The sequence below is a fragment of the Alligator mississippiensis genome, chromosome 5 (genome assembly GCF_030867095.1).
Source record: "Alligator mississippiensis isolate rAllMis1 chromosome 5, rAllMis1, whole genome shotgun sequence".
Lineage (NCBI taxonomy): Eukaryota > Metazoa > Chordata > Crocodylia > Alligatoridae > Alligator > Alligator mississippiensis.
Genome location: NC_081828.1, coordinates 38385465 through 38403075, shown reverse-complemented (window position 1 = coordinate 38403075; position 17611 = coordinate 38385465). Strand labels below are relative to the sequence as shown.

At 39.6% G+C, this 17611-nt stretch overlaps 1 protein-coding gene and 1 long non-coding RNA gene across 2 annotated transcripts in view; both read right to left on the bottom strand.

Moving 5' to 3' along the window:
* Nucleotides 1-17611, bottom strand: part of LOC132250775 (uncharacterized oxidoreductase ZK1290.5-like) — a 96296-nt gene that overhangs the window by 4711 nt on the left and 73974 nt on the right. Inside the window, exons 5-6 of the mRNA XM_059728086.1 lie at nucleotides 8850-9032; nucleotides 8231-8290 (exon numbers count right to left, since the gene is read on the bottom strand). Of these exons, the coding sequence (XP_059584069.1) occupies nucleotides 8231-8290; nucleotides 8850-9032 (243 nt within the window). The remainder of the gene's footprint in view (nucleotides 1-8230; nucleotides 8291-8849; nucleotides 9033-17611) is intronic.
* On the bottom strand, nucleotides 10548-17606 carry LOC132250776 (uncharacterized). Its single transcript, XR_009462391.1, has 2 exons — nucleotides 15015-17606; nucleotides 10548-14854 (listed from the first exon to the last, which is right to left on the bottom strand). It is a non-coding gene; the product is annotated as an uncharacterized LOC132250776 (long non-coding RNA).

Here is a 17611-nt window from a genome sequence, read left to right as displayed (position 1 = left end):
CCTGAGCAATGATTTAAATCATAATTTAAAATGATTTGGTGTAAATCAAATCCACCCTGCTAGCAATACTGGCAAGCAGGGCCTAAACTAACCAAAGGCATGCTTGCCTTCTCTTCCCATCCTACCATTTCATAATTTAAAGCACTAAGAAAATGATGTTGCCTGTATTTTAGGTATTGGTTTAAATCTGTCCACGAGGAGTTACCCCTCTAGGAAAGGATAAAAACGACCTTCACAGTAAGAGAAGACAGTTTACTTTTTAAACAGAGTAAGATCACTTATAAAGATAAATGTGAAATATGAATCCAGTAAGTCAAATTCTTTCCTGGTACAATTCAACTGAAGCCAAAAGAACTAAACAGGATTTGTTCTAATGAGCCTAAATTAGATTAACTAACTCAGTATAAAAGACTGACAAAACAATTCACAAGGGAAGGCAAGCTACAATGACAGGGCTTGAGGATAAAAGGCATAGGGCTTGAGGATAAAAGGATTCAATTTTTATGATACCAGTAGGAAACAATGGTTGGTGATTAACGATGGCACAATGTGCAAAAATGCCTATCACATCACACCTGCAAGGATGATAACACAGCTCAGTTTAGTGTCAGCATTTATTAAAATCCTTATTACTCAAACTACTGTGCACTTGGAACAGTGTCTCTCTTTAAAATGATACTTTTCTGTAGCTGTAGGTCAATTATCTGTTAGTGAAAAAACTGCCTGGAAAAAATGAGCAAAAACCTGGAAACAGGCTTTAAACTAATGATAACTATGTCTCAAGTTACTTGGAAAATAAAAATTGGAGAGCATCTGTAACTTTTAGAAACTGTTCATTACAAGCAAGTGTGGTAGCTGTAAATCTTCCACAGTCATGTTATTTCTATTCAATATTGACACCTGAGCATGGTGAACATGGGTTGCAAATACCACAAAGATTTAATGTTGTGCCTTATTTAGATGTAGAATGCAGGGTTTATTATCAGAAAGAACTAAGATTATTTAGTCTGGAGAAGCAAAGACTGATGGGGATTTGATGAATCTTCAAATACCGTATTTTCAGACATATAACATGCCCCAAATATAATACACATCTTGTTTTTGTTTGCAAAGAGTGGGGACAGAACCTAATCTTCAAGCTGACTCACCCTCCCTTTCTTGCTTAACTAAAACTCTAGTCCAGAGGTAGGCAACGTTTTTTGGCTGGAGTGCCAAAAAAAACACAATGTCTACCTTGGAAGGTGCCGGAGTGCCAACAAACCCAGAGCAGCTGTTTGCAGCCTCCCAGCTGCAGCCAGCCTACAGAGCCCCGTCTGCTTGCAGCACGGCTTGAAGCCTCCCAGCCACTTGCTGGAAGCAGCCTGAGCTCCGTGGCTGGTAGCAACTGCTTAAAGCCCAGGCTGGCAGTGGTGTGCAGAGCAAAATGGCCTTCTGTGCCACGCTTGGCATGCGTGCCAGGGGTTGATGACCCCTGCTCTAGTAGCTGCTCAAGATTGGTCCTCCATAGGTGGAGCTCTGATCTTGGAAAGAGTTGGAGCTGTGAAACAGAAAGAAACCAGAAGCCCTAGTAGACAGCAACATTTCTCTAAGAAAGGTTAGCTGCATTTGTGGAAGGTCAAGACCAGTAAAAAGGAGAGATAATCTTTAACACCTGTGAAGTAAAGAATTAATTCAAAGGCCCATTAATGGGCCATTGACTCCCTCAGCTGCCTGAAGAGTTATTATACCAGAGCTGTCGCATGGTGAAGCAGGAATCAAAGCAGGGGGATTCTATCATGGGCAAAAAAATCAGCTTTTCCACTTAACCCCCCCCATTTTTGGAGGCTAATTTTAGGGGGAAAGGCATTATTGTATGTGAGAAAATACGGTAACTGACAGACAATTACAGAGAGGATGGAGATGGGCTCTTCCCTGTGGCTGTAGGGGACAGGACTAGGACTAATGGCCTCGAGGTACAGCAGGAGAAATTTAGGTTGGAGATTAGGAGGAACTTTCTGACTATGAGGGTAGTCAAATATTGGAACCGACTACCTAGAGAAGCTGTGGAATTTCCATCCTTGAAAGTTTGCAAGAGCAGATTAGACAGATGCTTGGTTGGGATGATTTAGTCAGGGATGCTGTTGCCTTAAGCAGGGGGCTGGACTAGATGTGATCTTGTGATGTTCCTTCAAGGCCTATTTTCCTATGATCCTAATTTTATGATCAGATGATATGACTATCCTGGATAAATACAAAGATGTAGTCTTGACACCTTTTTAAACAACATAAATGTAGTTTCATGTGTTACACCTGGGGTTACCCACCTTCCTCTCAACATCTGCAAATTTTATACATACATATATACACACACATATATATTCTATTCCCTGGCACCATGTTAGATGCAGACAAATAGGGATGAATTATAATTCCATAGGGAAAATGGTGAAACTGACCATCATAAAACGTATTTCAATTCCCAAAGTAAACATGCTGAAAAACAGAAAAATATTTTTTCCCTCTAATTTTTCTAGGGATGGCAAATCTTAATCATAGCTGTTATTTGCTCTGCCCAAACGTGTTCTCCTACCCAGAGGAACTTCTTTTCTTTACCCTGCTGTAACAGAATATAGTCATGGAGGGGATGTCCATGGTGCTTTCTCTGGTCTCAACCCTGATCTCACCAGGAGAAGATGCAAAGCCAGGATCAGACCGGCCTCAACTAAGGGAACAGTAAGCTACAGCAATGAAGCAGGAAGAGCGGTTATTTCTGAAGCCATCACTGCAATAAGAACTGGTGCAGTTCTACAGGTTTGACAGTGTGAAAAAAACAGTTGGGAATGAGTGAAGAAAATCTATCCTGTTCTAGCCAGAAATAAGCTCCCCAGTCATTACTCAGACAATACACCACCCATGGAAATGTAATGACAAAATAAACACCTGATGATTTGGTCCTTATTTTTTTCTGTGTCATTGTGATTGAGAAAAAGGTAATATTTTGACATGATGGTTGCTTCTTCAAAGTGAAGCACCAGTATCTTCTGCTCTTTCTGAACTATTCTCTAGTGGTGAAGAACATGTCAGGGTATATATTAGAAGGCTGCCAGTTCCCTTGGGTGCTTCTCTTCCTATGCCTCACAATGTACTCAAAGCCTAAAAAAGTGGATAAGTAGCCTACTCCTCTACAAAGTGCTTTGTCTTACTGCTAAATCTTAACAAGTTTAATGAGTGTCAGTACACTAGTTTATTTTGAAAAATTATTTTTCAGAAGGTGCATTAGTTGATGTCATAGGCAGAAAAACTTATTTGTACCTCTTTGCAAAAAAGAGCTCCTTCATGGTCCTTTTGCCAGTGAAATCATTCCTGTCATAATTAACAAATGCGTAAGGGCTCAAATTTCCAAAACTGCCTTCTAATTTGGGATGCCTATGTTTTGCATTGAGGCAGCTTGCTTTTCAGAGCACCATGCCAATGAAGTGAGTGTGACTCAGCCACTCTAAAATCAGATGCCTGGGCAGTCAATAAAATTGGGCAGTCAATATAAGAGGCACCCCAAATTAAAGGCCATTTTTAAAAGCTGACCACTGATCTTTGGTATGAAGGCACAAATCTATCTTAGAACACAGAATTGCATGGATGTAAAAGCAGATTTTGAGACAGTCTATTTCCTTGACCATCTTGGAAAACCCCACTGCAAGTTCGGAGCTCAGCATATGAGTATTTTCTCTGGAATGTCTGCAGAACCAGCCAGCGGTTCTGAAGGAACACTTTCCAAGGGGAGAAATCTGTCTGTATCGTAGTTAAATTCTGTAGAAATGAAACTTCAAGGACAAACAACAATGAACAGCTAGAGCACATGGCTTGCTGCTAAGCTGGTTCTTGATAAAAACTGAGGAGCTTTGTTTCATGATATGACTAAAACAGAACAGCAGTGGGAAAATGGCCTCAGGAAGTCGAAACACAATATAAATCATAGTCACATTTTCCATACCTTTCTAGACACAGGAACTCCAAAAATATCAAACCAACATGACTACAAGCTGAATGCTCTGCTGATAAAGACCCTGCACATTTATTTCTCAAAATATATCTGTAAACCATGTCTTCAGGCTTTTTATCATTAAATCAGAAGATCAATATATTCTGGTAACGAGATTTCTGGGACTAACGCATCAAAGTTAAACTAATTCTTATCAAAAGCTGCAACTAAACACACAGGACTCTGTAACAGGAATGAAAGCAATAATCATGCAGAGTTAGACCAGTCTATTTTTTTCAGTGGATTAGCTAGTTAAAATCAAAAGCATCTCCTGTGTTAAATTTCAGTTACAAACCACTGAAAAAATAAAGGGAAAAAACCCTGTACATTCATAATTAACTGATGTGTGACAGCATGTTAAGCACAGCAAAAATCATGCAGGGTCAAATCTCAAGGCTTTGATATGAGGCATGCTGATCCCTTACTCCTACACTTTGCAATAGCTTGATTGACCATGAAGATGTTCAAGCTGGTACAGAAAGAAACATAGGAACACAGGACTGGGACCATCAACTCCAGTCTCCTGCATTCACTGGCAAGCATTAAGCAAAGGAATCCTCTAAATTGTTACCTCTAACTCTCACCCATTGCTACAAGGAACAATATCCAACAGAACAAAAATGTGCCACAGGTAAACGCAGGGAAGAGAAGGGCACTGCCTATGCCTGCAGCTTGAACAACAGGGAAAGACTTGATTAACACGCTCAGAAGATGCTAGGAAAAAAACCCATGACCCATGCCACAAAGGAACGCAAAAACTCCTGAAGTCCATATCATTCAGACCCAGGAGAAAAATCCTTATCTGAGCACAAATATGATGATGAGTATGACCCTGAGTGGAAGAGCAAGATGATCTAGCCAGGAATGCCTGGGTTTTGAAAGTATCAGTGCACCCCAGTCAAAAACTCCCAGGCTTAGCAGTGACCAATGTTCTACAGCCTCAAAGGAAGAAGAAATCCTTTCAAGTCCTACAGAAACCAGAAGTATTTGTAAGAGGGGGAAAATTCCCATCTGATGACCAGCAAAAGACTTCGGCAAGAGATTACCAGATGTCTTCCACACTACAAGAGTTACTTTACTCTCCAACTTGGGGACCACAGATGCATGACTCCATGTCATGCATACTAAATGGTGTAACAGAACTTCCTGTCCCATCATAGCATCTTTTCCATAAATACTCCCTTGATAGCTGGGAATTTTCTTCTAATTGCCAATCTAATTTTTTGAGCTGCTTTCCATTAAGCCAGAGGGATCTGGCTCAGGGAGGGTGAGGATATATTATGATATGTCTGTCCTTTTGTGCAAAAATTTGAGAGAGCCTACATATATTTTTGGTTTAACTTCATTATGGGCTGAATCTTGTTTGCCCCACAGAAGCACATGCTCCATTGGAGGACCACATGCATGAAAAGATGCAAACCCTAACCTACTGGTCTCTATATACATCTGCTTATTTTCTATCAGAGTCTGTGCCTGGCTGTTACTGTTCTCCTGCTTTAATGTCAGTCCTGTGAGTAATTTAAATGTATGTGGACTTTTGGAAGGGCTTCTGTCGTCTCATTCTGAATCCATATTATTGTTTTATGTGTAAACTCTTTTGAGGCCAGGATCGTTTTTTGTTATGCGTTTATACAATAGCCTGTGACTGTGAATTTTCTAAGCACTACCCTAATAAATAATAGTAATAATTGTAGTATCAGTAGTAGCAGCATTTTTCATACCCAGTGTTTTCTCCCATGTACACTACCATCATCTGCCTAGCAAACAACCTGATGTTAATAAGAGGATTTAAATGGATTTAGGTACCTTTGGATCAGATCCAAATAACAGAAGCATCAAATGCAACACAAGTCACAAATTTATTGAGAGAAATATTTCAAACAAAAATGTATATTTCTATATCAGCATCTTATCCTAAAGGAGCGTTTCATATACATGTTATCAGATGTGACAGACTTGAAATCAATCAATGATAATTACTGTGAGCCATCAAGCTTACAATTCGATTCTTACAGTGAAATTGCTCAAGCTTAAATCAAATGCACGAGTAATAGATCATCAACACAAGAAAAGCTCAAACCTTACAAGCTACACAATAGGGGTTGGGTCCCAGGAAACATGTCGCCCATCATGCATGCCATTTAGAATGGCAACATCATCTTCTGCTAATGTAAAATCAAATACCTATGGGAATGCACATGTGGTTAATGCAGTGGACACAGAGAAAAAGCTAGAAACTGTTCTATTAAGCTTATTTACATGTATTTAATTTTGTAGAAGATTGTCTATGTCTTCTGCCCCAAAGACTATCCTTTTTTGTTGTGAAGTAATAGAATTCTATTAAGGTAGAGCTGACAGGACCCAGTCCATTTCCTTCTTACTGTGCTTGCTATTTGCATTTATGGGCTCTGCAACCCTAGTCCCCAGAACCCTGGCCTAATGCCAAAAGGGTAAGGCAAAAGTAATGACAAAGCTACTTCTGACAGCTCTCCATATCGTCCTCAGGAAGGATATAAGAAAAATCTAATTGCTATTCCTTTGAAAGCCAGAGCTCATCACTTCTTTGGTATTTTCAGAAGCTAGGTTTAGAGGTTAACAGCACCTCACCACAGGACTTCAGCCAACCACAAAGAATCACTAAGTCCTCGTACTTTCATTAAACCAGCAAACCAAAGTCTTTGTGTGAATTCCAAACTATGTATATCCACTGAGTCTCCTTACAGAAGAGCACCCAGTGTACTCAACTAAAACAGGGAGTGATGGCATTTACTGCAGCCGTTAGCATTCAGTGTAGCCTGAGAGTAGCCACTTATATCCCATGCATTGGTCTTCTACAGCCACAGACCTGTCCCCACAGGGAGGGGCTACTGTTACAACTCAGTTGGTGGTAGTGTTCTCTTAGCAAAGTGTCTGTGTAGACTTAATTTCTTCTATGTTCATCAAAGGTCCATCTCAAGTGGCAGAAAGACCCAGGGGAGCCTGAACTGCTGCCAAGCAAACTTCTCCTCTCCTATACAGTCCAACAATAACTGGCTGCTGGAATGCCCCACTGTAGTCACAGACTCAGCCTTCAGGCTACCTAAATTTAAATTGAATAACAGCCAATGGACTTTGACAGTATGTGACTTTCTCAGTACACCCATTGAAAGGAGCACAGATCAGTTATATAGTGGGACCTGGGGTCAAGGTATGGAATGAAAGAAGATACTAAAGAAAGAGAAGAAAAAAAGAAAGGAAATTCTATTTTTAAGATTGTTGATAGAATGCTGTTCAATCAAATATTACCAGAGGTGCACATAACTAATTCACATACACACAAGGTCACAAAGTGCTTAACTAAAGGGCAGTGGGATTCCCTTACTCTGGTAAAGTCCATCTGCTTCCTGCTAACCAATCCCATGTAAAGATATCCTTAGTGGCAGAGATGGAACTTATTCCTGAAAACATACCATGAGCTTTAGAAATGCACCAATGGCCATATATTATTGAAAATGTTTCCCGAGAAAGAATATACTCAGAGCCACCAACAAGGACTTCAGCCTACAACTCAGCTGAATACTGACATAGGAGAGGAGGAGCAACTGGCCAGAAGAAACCCTATGGAAAAAGGCACAACAAAGTCATAAGCTGAGATGATGCCATTTCTCTTTCACCTTCCAACTCATCTATCCCTTCTTTCCTAAGACCTCTTCTCTTGCATGAAAATGTGAGGCAGGGAGGTACAGAGGCTTGTTCTGCCAGTTCTCTAGCTTCCAGAGGGCTTCCTGTCGTTTACAGCCCCTTGCATTCACTTTGCCCTGGTGTATGGCTAGTTCTCAGTACAGCACTGAATTCCTCCCACTGTCTTCCTATGCGTCCAGTACAAAAGAACCCTGATGTTGGCTGTGGCCCTTGTGTGCTGCCACAATCCATGTACTAAATAAAAATAATAATGAAAACTAAACACAAAACTTTATGCCTTCAGTAAACTGCTTAATTTCAATAAGTAACACCCTGTTCATTTTTATACATTTCAATTGGTTTCTTACAGGTTTGGCTATTAAAGGGATTATTTGCTACTGTATTACAAAATTTATTTTGCAATAATTCACCAATTTTAGTGAAGTTGCTCTGACATGAAACTGATGTAAATAAAGTGGAGAATCAGACCCAAAGTATTTAATCAACAATAATTTGGTCATTAGGCATACAAGACCCGTAACAAGATCTTACCTCACAGTTTTCCTGTATCCTTTCTACTTTTGTAGATTTTGGAATAGTGACAACCCCATTCTGAAAAAGGTAATAGGGCTCATCATTAAACATAATAGTAATTTAAAAGGAAACCAGAATGTTTTCCAAACATTTCTTAGAGCAACAATTTAAATAAGATTCCTTCCTCAGCCTTGATTTTACTCTGCAAATATCACTTTCATATCTATATACCACTGTTTATAATGATAATTACATATAGTGTATAACATTCTAAAATATTTTTTTTAGTTTTCAGTTCAATTTAAAACATTCATTTGTATTCAGTGGTTAGTGCTATATGTTGGGAGATAGAAAGCAAGCAATACAACTCACCAATGGTAGCTTTTTAGTTCACAAATATCTTTTTTATTGGTATTTTACTCTGTTGAAATCAGATTATATCTGTATTAAAAATACTGCTATGATTAGCATATTACATTCCCGCTACCAAATAATGAGAAGTTAGTCCCTGGTGCAGCAGTAGATCAAGGATAACAATTTTTTTCCTGAATGTTTTTGGTCTGATGGAAAGAAAGCACATTATTCCTTGACATATACGCATCATGGTGGCCCCCATTGTATTGCTCACCACACTTACCTGTATGCTCCAGCGTATACAGATCTGTGCAGGGGTTCTGTCATACTTCTTTGCCAGCTGAATTATTTTAGGATGAGCAAGAGCTTCACCTTTGGCTAAAGGGCAGTATCCTTCAAAGACAATGTTTCTGCTTCTACAGTAATCCAGCAGCTCCTGGGGTCTTTGGAAAGGGTGATATTCAACCTTTTATGAATGTGGAGGGAAAAAAAAAACCTAAGGAAAGCTTTTATGTCAGTGTGTACTTAAAAGAAAATACAGCAAAGGTATTTTTGAACTTTGTTTTTTACACTACAATAAAATCGGCAGGAAGGGAGTAACATTATTTCTGGAAGATTTGTGTATAGCTGTCCATATCTTTGGAAGAAATGGAGATGGAATTAATGCAGAAACCTCTTGCAGGAACTTAGGTAGCAATTTGCTGCATACGTTAAGGCTCTTTCCCTTGGAAGCAAGCTATATAAAGCAGCTGACTAGCCACTTCTACAGCTGGACCTGCACTTCTGTTCATTAGCACAAAGACTGCAGAATGTTTTTGAGGAGTACAGGTGGTTACTTAGTATAACCCAGCCCCAGATCCGGTCATGTGTATTGGTGTCTTAGCCATCCTTGCTTTCAGTTCCTTGCTTTCTTCCTTGTTTCCACATTTTTGTGATGCATAGTTGAGGGGAATAAAGACATTTCTGATCAAAACAGAGTACTAGGCCTGTGTATGACTTCTCATACAGGACATGAAGGCAAAATGCACTGGAATTGACAATACATGGGAGAACCATGAATTATGAGTTAAGGTAGTGTCATAGGGAGAGAAAGGAGTGGGTAGCCTGAAGTTATGTGACTAGGTATGCTGGGTACCATTGGTGGAAAGGAGGATCACAGATTACCAAAAACTGATATGGAATGAAAGAGAATGCAGATACTGAGGTATAGTCATACTATGGAAGTGGAAGATGCATGTCATTTGATGGTTTGGAAAATGAATCCTCAAAAGTTTCAAGTTTGGAAAAGCAGCCAAACTTTTTTGGCCCTTACCCAAACTGAAACTGTATCTGAACTGTATAAATTCACCTCCATAAAAAATGGTATCTTGGAACACGGTGTATCTTCTGCACTGTACAATTCAATTTCCCTGTATGCTCAAATCAAAATGACTGGAGTTTTCTTTTAAGTAGATACAGTATAATCATGTGACACAACTCCAAACCAAATAGCCAGCACCATTGTTTCAATGATCTAACTCTTGCGTATTTTGAGGAAAAAACCTCTTTAGAACAATTACATCAACACGTGGAATCTGGAAAATTTCTTCCACCATAAAAAGGAAAAAAGAACGTTTCCTGCTTCTCATCTTTAGTACATGTTGTCTTTTCAGACAACAATAGTCGGGAACAATAAGTTGGCATTCATTCAATACACGCTAAGTAAAACTGTACCCCTCGAAGGCTGGGCTGAGTCAGCCTAAAACTGCTATGATCTAAATTACTGGGTGGACTGGTGACAAGGTTCAAGCAACAGACACATCCATGTCTTCAACCTTTGATGTTTCTTGACCTTTGAATGGCCTTTGTATTAAATGTTTATATTTGTATGGTCAGTGTTTAGGTCACTCATGTATTCATTTACTCGCATCTGAACAGAAAAGGAAATACTTCCATTGTTTGTTGCACAGAACTGTGGGGAAGAAAAAGAATGAGCCAGCAGTTCCTTTCAAAATACCGTTTAATGAAAACCAAAGGGGAACTAAGTATTTGCTAAGTATCTGACTATACAACACGACCACTGAACATTTTAGAGACAGGTGCCTGCTTGAAATGTAGATATATTTTTATAATAGATTTTAAACACTTATTAATGGCCAGGGCATCATGTTAAAAATATTCCTAATTTGTGAAATGTGGAACTTGACAAACCTTCAGGAACACTACCTACATGGTATATTGTTTAATGAGTGCTATAATAAAATTAAAAGAAAATAGGAACTGGATAGTTAGGTAAGAGTCTTACTGGGTAGGTTTAATTAATTAAACATGTAAAAGCAAATCTGAAATAACTCTACTGACTTCAGAAGATTTGTTTCCTATTTACACCAATGTAACTTTGAACAGAATTTAGCTCTTAGTCTTTTAAGGCTACAGAGTTGCACAGTTCTAGGGTTTTCCAAAATTTTTTATATCAAGTCCAACATGCTGTTATGTCACCTTCCAAACGGATATAGAGATACGGTTGCTTCTGCTCTGGAAATGATAAACACTGGATCCAAAATTTTGCTAAGTTTATTTCTGGGAATTCCTGTGATACTTTGCTGTGAGGTAGACAAGACCAGGTAACTTCTTTGTAAAATATTTTTTTAAAAATCAGTACTTTTTTTTCAAACATTTATGGAAAAGTTTTAGTACTTTTGAAGGTGAGGCCACAACAGTACTAGCTAGAAGGGCACAGGCTGCATGACCAATATGTAAGCTTTTCTTCTTTACTAACAACACCTACTTCCTGATCTGTACCACCCATGCTATTTTAGTGCCAGATCTTTTTCAGGCAAAGATTATCAATCATATGTTGATGAAGTAAGGTCCACTATTCTCCAAGTCCTTGGATTGTTTTGTGTATATCTGGCAGGGTTTTTATCAAGGCGTTTGCAGTTGTATGGAATCCCACTGACCCCTTCGCAATCGCTATTAGTCAGCCACATGGGAACCCAAAGTCAGAAAGGCTTTTGTAAGTCCTGGAAAGAAGACACTGCAGCCAACAGACAAGTGCCCCCATTTGCCTACAGTGTCTTCCACCTGTATAACCCAGATAAACAGTTGGCAAGAAGGCCTTAGCCCTCTTCACTCCACTCCAGGGTCCTCATAAGTTTCACCATTTGAGGGCAAACTTAGTTTTCTTGGTTCTTGTGGCATTCTTCTGTGAATTTTCCAGAGTGGGTAATCCTGACCATTATGTTCCTATTTAAAATGCGATTTTGGGCCAGGAGGTTGAGTTTCTGTTACAGTTGAGACCACACTATATAGGAAGTAATAATTTCCTAATGAGCTAAACTTGTGTGAAGTAGGGTGTAAAACTCAATACTAATGAAAACATGATCATTCATTAAACTGTTTTCACTATTCTTAGACTGATACAAACTTGTTGTGCCCATTTTGTATTTTAAGAAATACTAACAGATATGGGTCTAATATGTGGCATTTAGAGCATAATAGTTTATACTTGTTTCTAGCTGCTCAATTACAGTGTTCAGGTTAATTAAACAAACTCCTGGGAAATCTCTGCTTTCTCTTATTAAAGGACAGGAACAAGAAGCCTCGAAGAGAGTACATCTCCCTCTCCCATAAATCTGTACTTATCACTTCTATGTCCCAATTGTAGACTCTACAGTTTTATAGCTTCTGGTTCATTGTAATGTTCTCTATGATTAATTTATGTGGTATCAGAATTAAACATCTGAACATTGGTACTTATTATTTTAGGTTCTGTATAGAGAATCTGACAGGAGATTTTAAGCATGAATTGCTGGTGGAGCTGCTATAGACTGCAATCTTCCTAGCTAAAAGGGAATATCTAAGAGGAGGGTTTTCTCAAAGATCCAGTTTTGTTTTCTTTTTGTTAAGGAATGTGAACATATTTTTTCCTAGGTTCTCAAAGAAAGAAGCACCTACAGCACCTGATTTGTGAGGGCCACAGCAAGCTGAGACCAGAGCCTCTTTTCTCCTGATTCCCATCTGCTTTTCTCTTCAGAAAGAACAGATTTTTTTTTACCAGTAACATGATTTCTTCAAGATGTGTTATCTGCATGCACATTCTACTGTATGTGCATATGTGCCTCAAGGATTTTTCCTTGGTGATTTCTGTCCTAGTAGTATCTGTACATGCACACGTACATTGCCTCTCATACTTCATACTGAGAGTATAAAGGGCATTGCGTACTTCCTGCTCCTGTTTCCTCTCACCCACAGAATCCCAGAATACCAAAGACTAAGAGGAAAAGGGGAAGAAGGGCAGGATGTAGGACATGCACAAGGACAACACGCAAGTCACTGATAATTAATTTCTCTTTCTCTTTTGAGAAATTGTCCATATCACAGTGCGCTGTGGGTCACTCCAAGGAAGTGCCTTGATCACTAGGAGGTGAATCTTGAAATCCCAGGTGATCAGCAGAACTATATTACTAAATATAGTATCTGCTTGGTAAACCTCCGCAACGGCTTAGCATTTAGTGAGGTGTATGTGGAGAGGTCCAAGGTAGCTGTCTTGCAGATATCAGAAATCAAGACATTCTGCAAGAAAGATACTAAGGTTGGTTGAGACCTAGAGGAGCGAGCTCTGACCACTGAATTCCACCTTAGTGACCGCATAGCACATTTTTACAGTCTGAAATCCAATTAGTCTCTAGACAGAAATTATTGTGCCTTTTTATCTTTTGGCTATGGAAAAAATAGTTAATGTCATTTTCCAAAAGACTTAATCCTATACAGGTAAAGGGATAAGACTCTTTTTATGGCTGGTGTACGTAATCATGCCTTAGCTCTTGATGAGACAGACTTTGTGAAATAGACAAATTTCTTGACAAAGGTGAAATTTAGTGAGAATACTGGATATGAATTTAAGATGAGTCTACAAGGAGACCTAGTTAGTCTAGGTAAAAGACAGTATTACAATGAATCTCACGTCCACCCCTTTTGCTGTGGTAATGGTTGTGAAAAATGCCAACTTCATAGACAGATGGAATAAAGAGCAAGTTACCTATCATGTGACCATCAGGGCTGTGATGACTAGGGACTCAGTCTCTTAGAGGAAGAAATAACTCAGCCATATACCTGTGGATTTAACTGAGACTTGCTAAGTGGGAGAATCCAGACTTCCATGGGACTAAAATGGCAACTAGAAGTAGCTGAAGCAACCTCAGGGATAGACCAACATGCTTTAGCTCCAGCAGTAGGTCTAGGATAGTTGGAACAGAAACCACAAAAGGGGAGAGAAACTTCACATAATATTGGGCCAGAAACCTAGCCTATTTGGCCAGGTAGGTCTGTCTAGGTCTGGATGAGAATGTCTCTTGGAGGAGAAGAGCAGATCCACTCTACTGCCAAGAGTTGCCCGGCATCCAAGCTATGAGATCAAGGGCACGCAGGTCTGGGCGAAGTATTCTCTTTCTGCTCTGAGATAAGACAGATGTAGAGGGAGAGTTGTAGGGTTCCTATCAATGTGTGAAGAAGGTATAGAAATCAGACCTGCGTTGTGTGTCTGTCTGTCTCTTGTCCACAGTCATCAGAGGAAGATCATGTCTCCTGGCGCACTCCCTGGCTGGCGCTCTCGGGGGGAGGGGGGAACACCAGCGCTCTTGCCTGCCTCCCTTGCCCGGGAATGCTGGCTGACAGGGGGTGCACTGGTGCTCTCAGGGGGTGCATGTGCACTCCCTATGCATTGCCACTGGGCTGTAGGCCAAACACTCTGGGACAGACAGCAGAACCATTATAGCAAAGTAAGGTGGTTGAGAACAGGAAGATACCTTTTATGCCCTCTGACTAGAGCATGAGAGGCAGGTTGTTCGTAAACTCTGTGGGTACTGCTAGAGCAAAAACGTCTCTGAGCTTATGTGCTTTTGACACATGCATCTCTACTGGAATGTGCCATGTGAGATAGGGGTTTAGGTTGTAGCCATGTTGGTCTAAGGATATAGGCAGACAAGGTTCCTTGGGTGAATTTGATATCTTTTATTAGACCAACCCGAATGGTTGAAGAATAGTTATTAAGCAAGCTTTGTAGCAGAAAGCCCCCTTTTCCTCTAATGTAGCAGAAAGCCCCCTTTTCCTCTTGCCTGCATTTGCTCTCCCCTCTTTGGATATGTTTCTCTTTTTCCTACCTTTTCTTCCTTCCTCTCTCTTTCACTTTAAGATAAGGAATTGTATTTTAAAATTTGTATGTGTGCATTTTGTATCTCCCCTTGTAGTTTGGTATTTTTATCTATTTGTGTGCCATGGCATTTGTAGCTTATATTTTATACTCCTCACCTTTCAACTTGCAACTAAATGTGTTTTAGTAAGTTATACATTGTAACATTGTTAACAAGGGCAGGAATCAAACTGCCCTTCCCTGTATCAGGCTGGCCTCTGAAAGAGTGAGTGAATCAGTGATTGAATGTGTAACATGGAAGCAGGCAGCAATTATCACCTGGAAGCTGAACTCAATAGAAGACAATGTAACAACCGGGAAATCTCTAAACCTCACTGATCAAGGGCTAGAAGCCCTGGCCTGAGTTAATCAACACCAGAGACCAACTTTTGGGCCGAATATCTCCAGATCGACCACTCCCAGAGCCCTATTCTAAATTCATCAACGGACTCCCAAACCTGCACGTACCTGCGGACGACCCCTGGGGCTGACAGATGCTGTCCAATAGCCACCGAGGGGGGGGAAGTCCCACGAGGGTCAATGACCCCTGGATTGGGCAAACCAGACACCTGGGGAGTCACCAAAGTCTGCCAGGGACAGATAAAAGGCAGTGAAAAGTGACCCTCAGTGGCGCCCTCTTGATCTCCAACTCGACCAGGCCTGTCCAGCCAGAAGGACCAGCCGGCGACCCCCTTCTGGAAGATAACACCACACTGAAAGAAGCCTCAACGACAGACTCCAGCACTTGTAGGATAGGTATACCTGACTCTGTAGCCTGCTACTGTGTGTGTGTGTATGTGTGTGCATGTGTGTGTGGACCAGCCCCAAGGTTTATGATTACAGTGTTTTAATCTGCCTAATAAACTAGAATTTTAAGGATCCCGAGTTGGACATTTGTAGCCAACAGCTTTTGGGTTCAAAAACCCTTCGTCAGGCTAAGGAAGCTGCAGCAGTGCAGGTCTGAGCTAATCACTCTCTTTGAAAATCATATCAATTTAAACAGAATACATGTTAAAGCTAAATTATTTTTGTATAAAATGTAAGCATCTCTGAACCACAATTTCATTTTCTATTCATTCCTAATAGAATTAAAGAAAATGGACTTAGGATAAGAGATTATTCAAACTCTAAACTCAAAAAATATTCTGAGATTTTGGGCCCCAAGCACAGACAGTTACTATCCTGTTGCCATGTGACCTGAGGATGTAACCAGGACCATCCATGGTGTTGAGTGAATTAAAGTGACAGCAGCTAATATTTAAATAAGCTCTATGCTATTTAGACAAGCTTTAAAAGAGGGGTGCCTTGTATCTCCAGTGAAACACTGAAAGCAGGTAAGTATAAAACTCTGTGACTGAAGCTAGCAGCACACACTGCTACTTTCTCTCAGTTTCAATGGCTTCCTTGTGTCAATATTTTTCTCTCATTTCTTGCAAGTAAGCAAGCAGCAGCAAGAAGCCAAAAAAAAAAAAAAGATGGCACTATATGGAAACAAGAAGCATCAATCTTTTTCCATAGCACCGCTTCTGGCACAAAATTACATCAGCACAACTTTGACATCAAGGGTAAGGGAGATTTTGCCACAGCACTGCCAAAGAATTATAATTAGTCTTGTAATGATTTTAATGGGATATTGAAACAATATTGTACTTTAAGATAGTAGCAGCTTATCTTGTTAAATGTTAAAAGGGTTTAGGCCACATATTCTTGGAGAGAAGTCACATGCTAACACAAAAGTGTGTTATCTATAATACACTAAATGGAACTCACCTACTTAAAACAAATTTCTTTGCCCACTTATTATGTTTTCATTATCTATAATACACTAAATAGGACTCATTATTATTTAAAATAACATACTTTGCTCTTGACTTATATAGGGAAGAGTGTGCCCAGCTCTAGGAGAGCCTGGACCACTCTCAAAAGCATAATTTCTGTGAAATGTTCTTCTCAGGAAGACATATGCGAGATTATAATTACAGACCCCACGGTTTATTATGTTTTCTTTTTCTTATTTTCATTAAATAGAATAGTCAGAGTTAATAATATTTAATTTTGGAAGCTCTTAGAGCATGGCAAATATCCCCATATGATGATAGTGGTGGGAGACTTAAAGCCCTAAAAACAGAAACAACTATGATGTGGCCTGCCATTTCTACTTTCTCCAGTCTGAACATTTTATCACTTTTTAAAGAAAATTATTTGGTTCTTAACAATTTAAAACACTCCGTTCTCTTCCACATCATCATCTTTAACTGTATCTTCAAAGCATACATTTTCTCTTCTGGTTTCATTTAAGACCTATGGTCATATTTAAAATATTTGTGCAGGTTTGAAAGTCTTCATCTGTGTTAGATATTTCCTGACCATATAAGACCAGTTTCTGTCACACTTACTCAGGTGTAAAAGCAGTCCATTTAAGCAAATTATATCACATATGGAATAAGGATGGAACCAAGATAGCAGACTCTAACTAACCCATAATACAAAATGTAAGTAGAAACAGTAAAGTTTCAAACCACAGAAACTTTAAATGTGACAACTTCACACTTTGGCTTGGTTTTCAGTGTTGGCTAAGGGAACAACATTTTAAAATGCAGTTCTTAAATACTGAAGGCCCTGAAGAAGCTCATTCACCATGGTAGTGCCAAGGCTCAGTGGTAAGTTGCCATCAACTAAAATTGGGCTAATGTCTTCTAGCACTATGATACTGGCCACAAAATGTCTGGTAAGATGACAACTGGCCTCACAGGGACTTTTTTTTTAAAAATCAACTGAATTTTCTTGACCTAACTCAAGGTGTTTTTCAGAGATGAGGTGGAGAAGATGGGGTTATTTTAAAAATAAATGTCTTAAATGTACTGTGTAAGCACTCA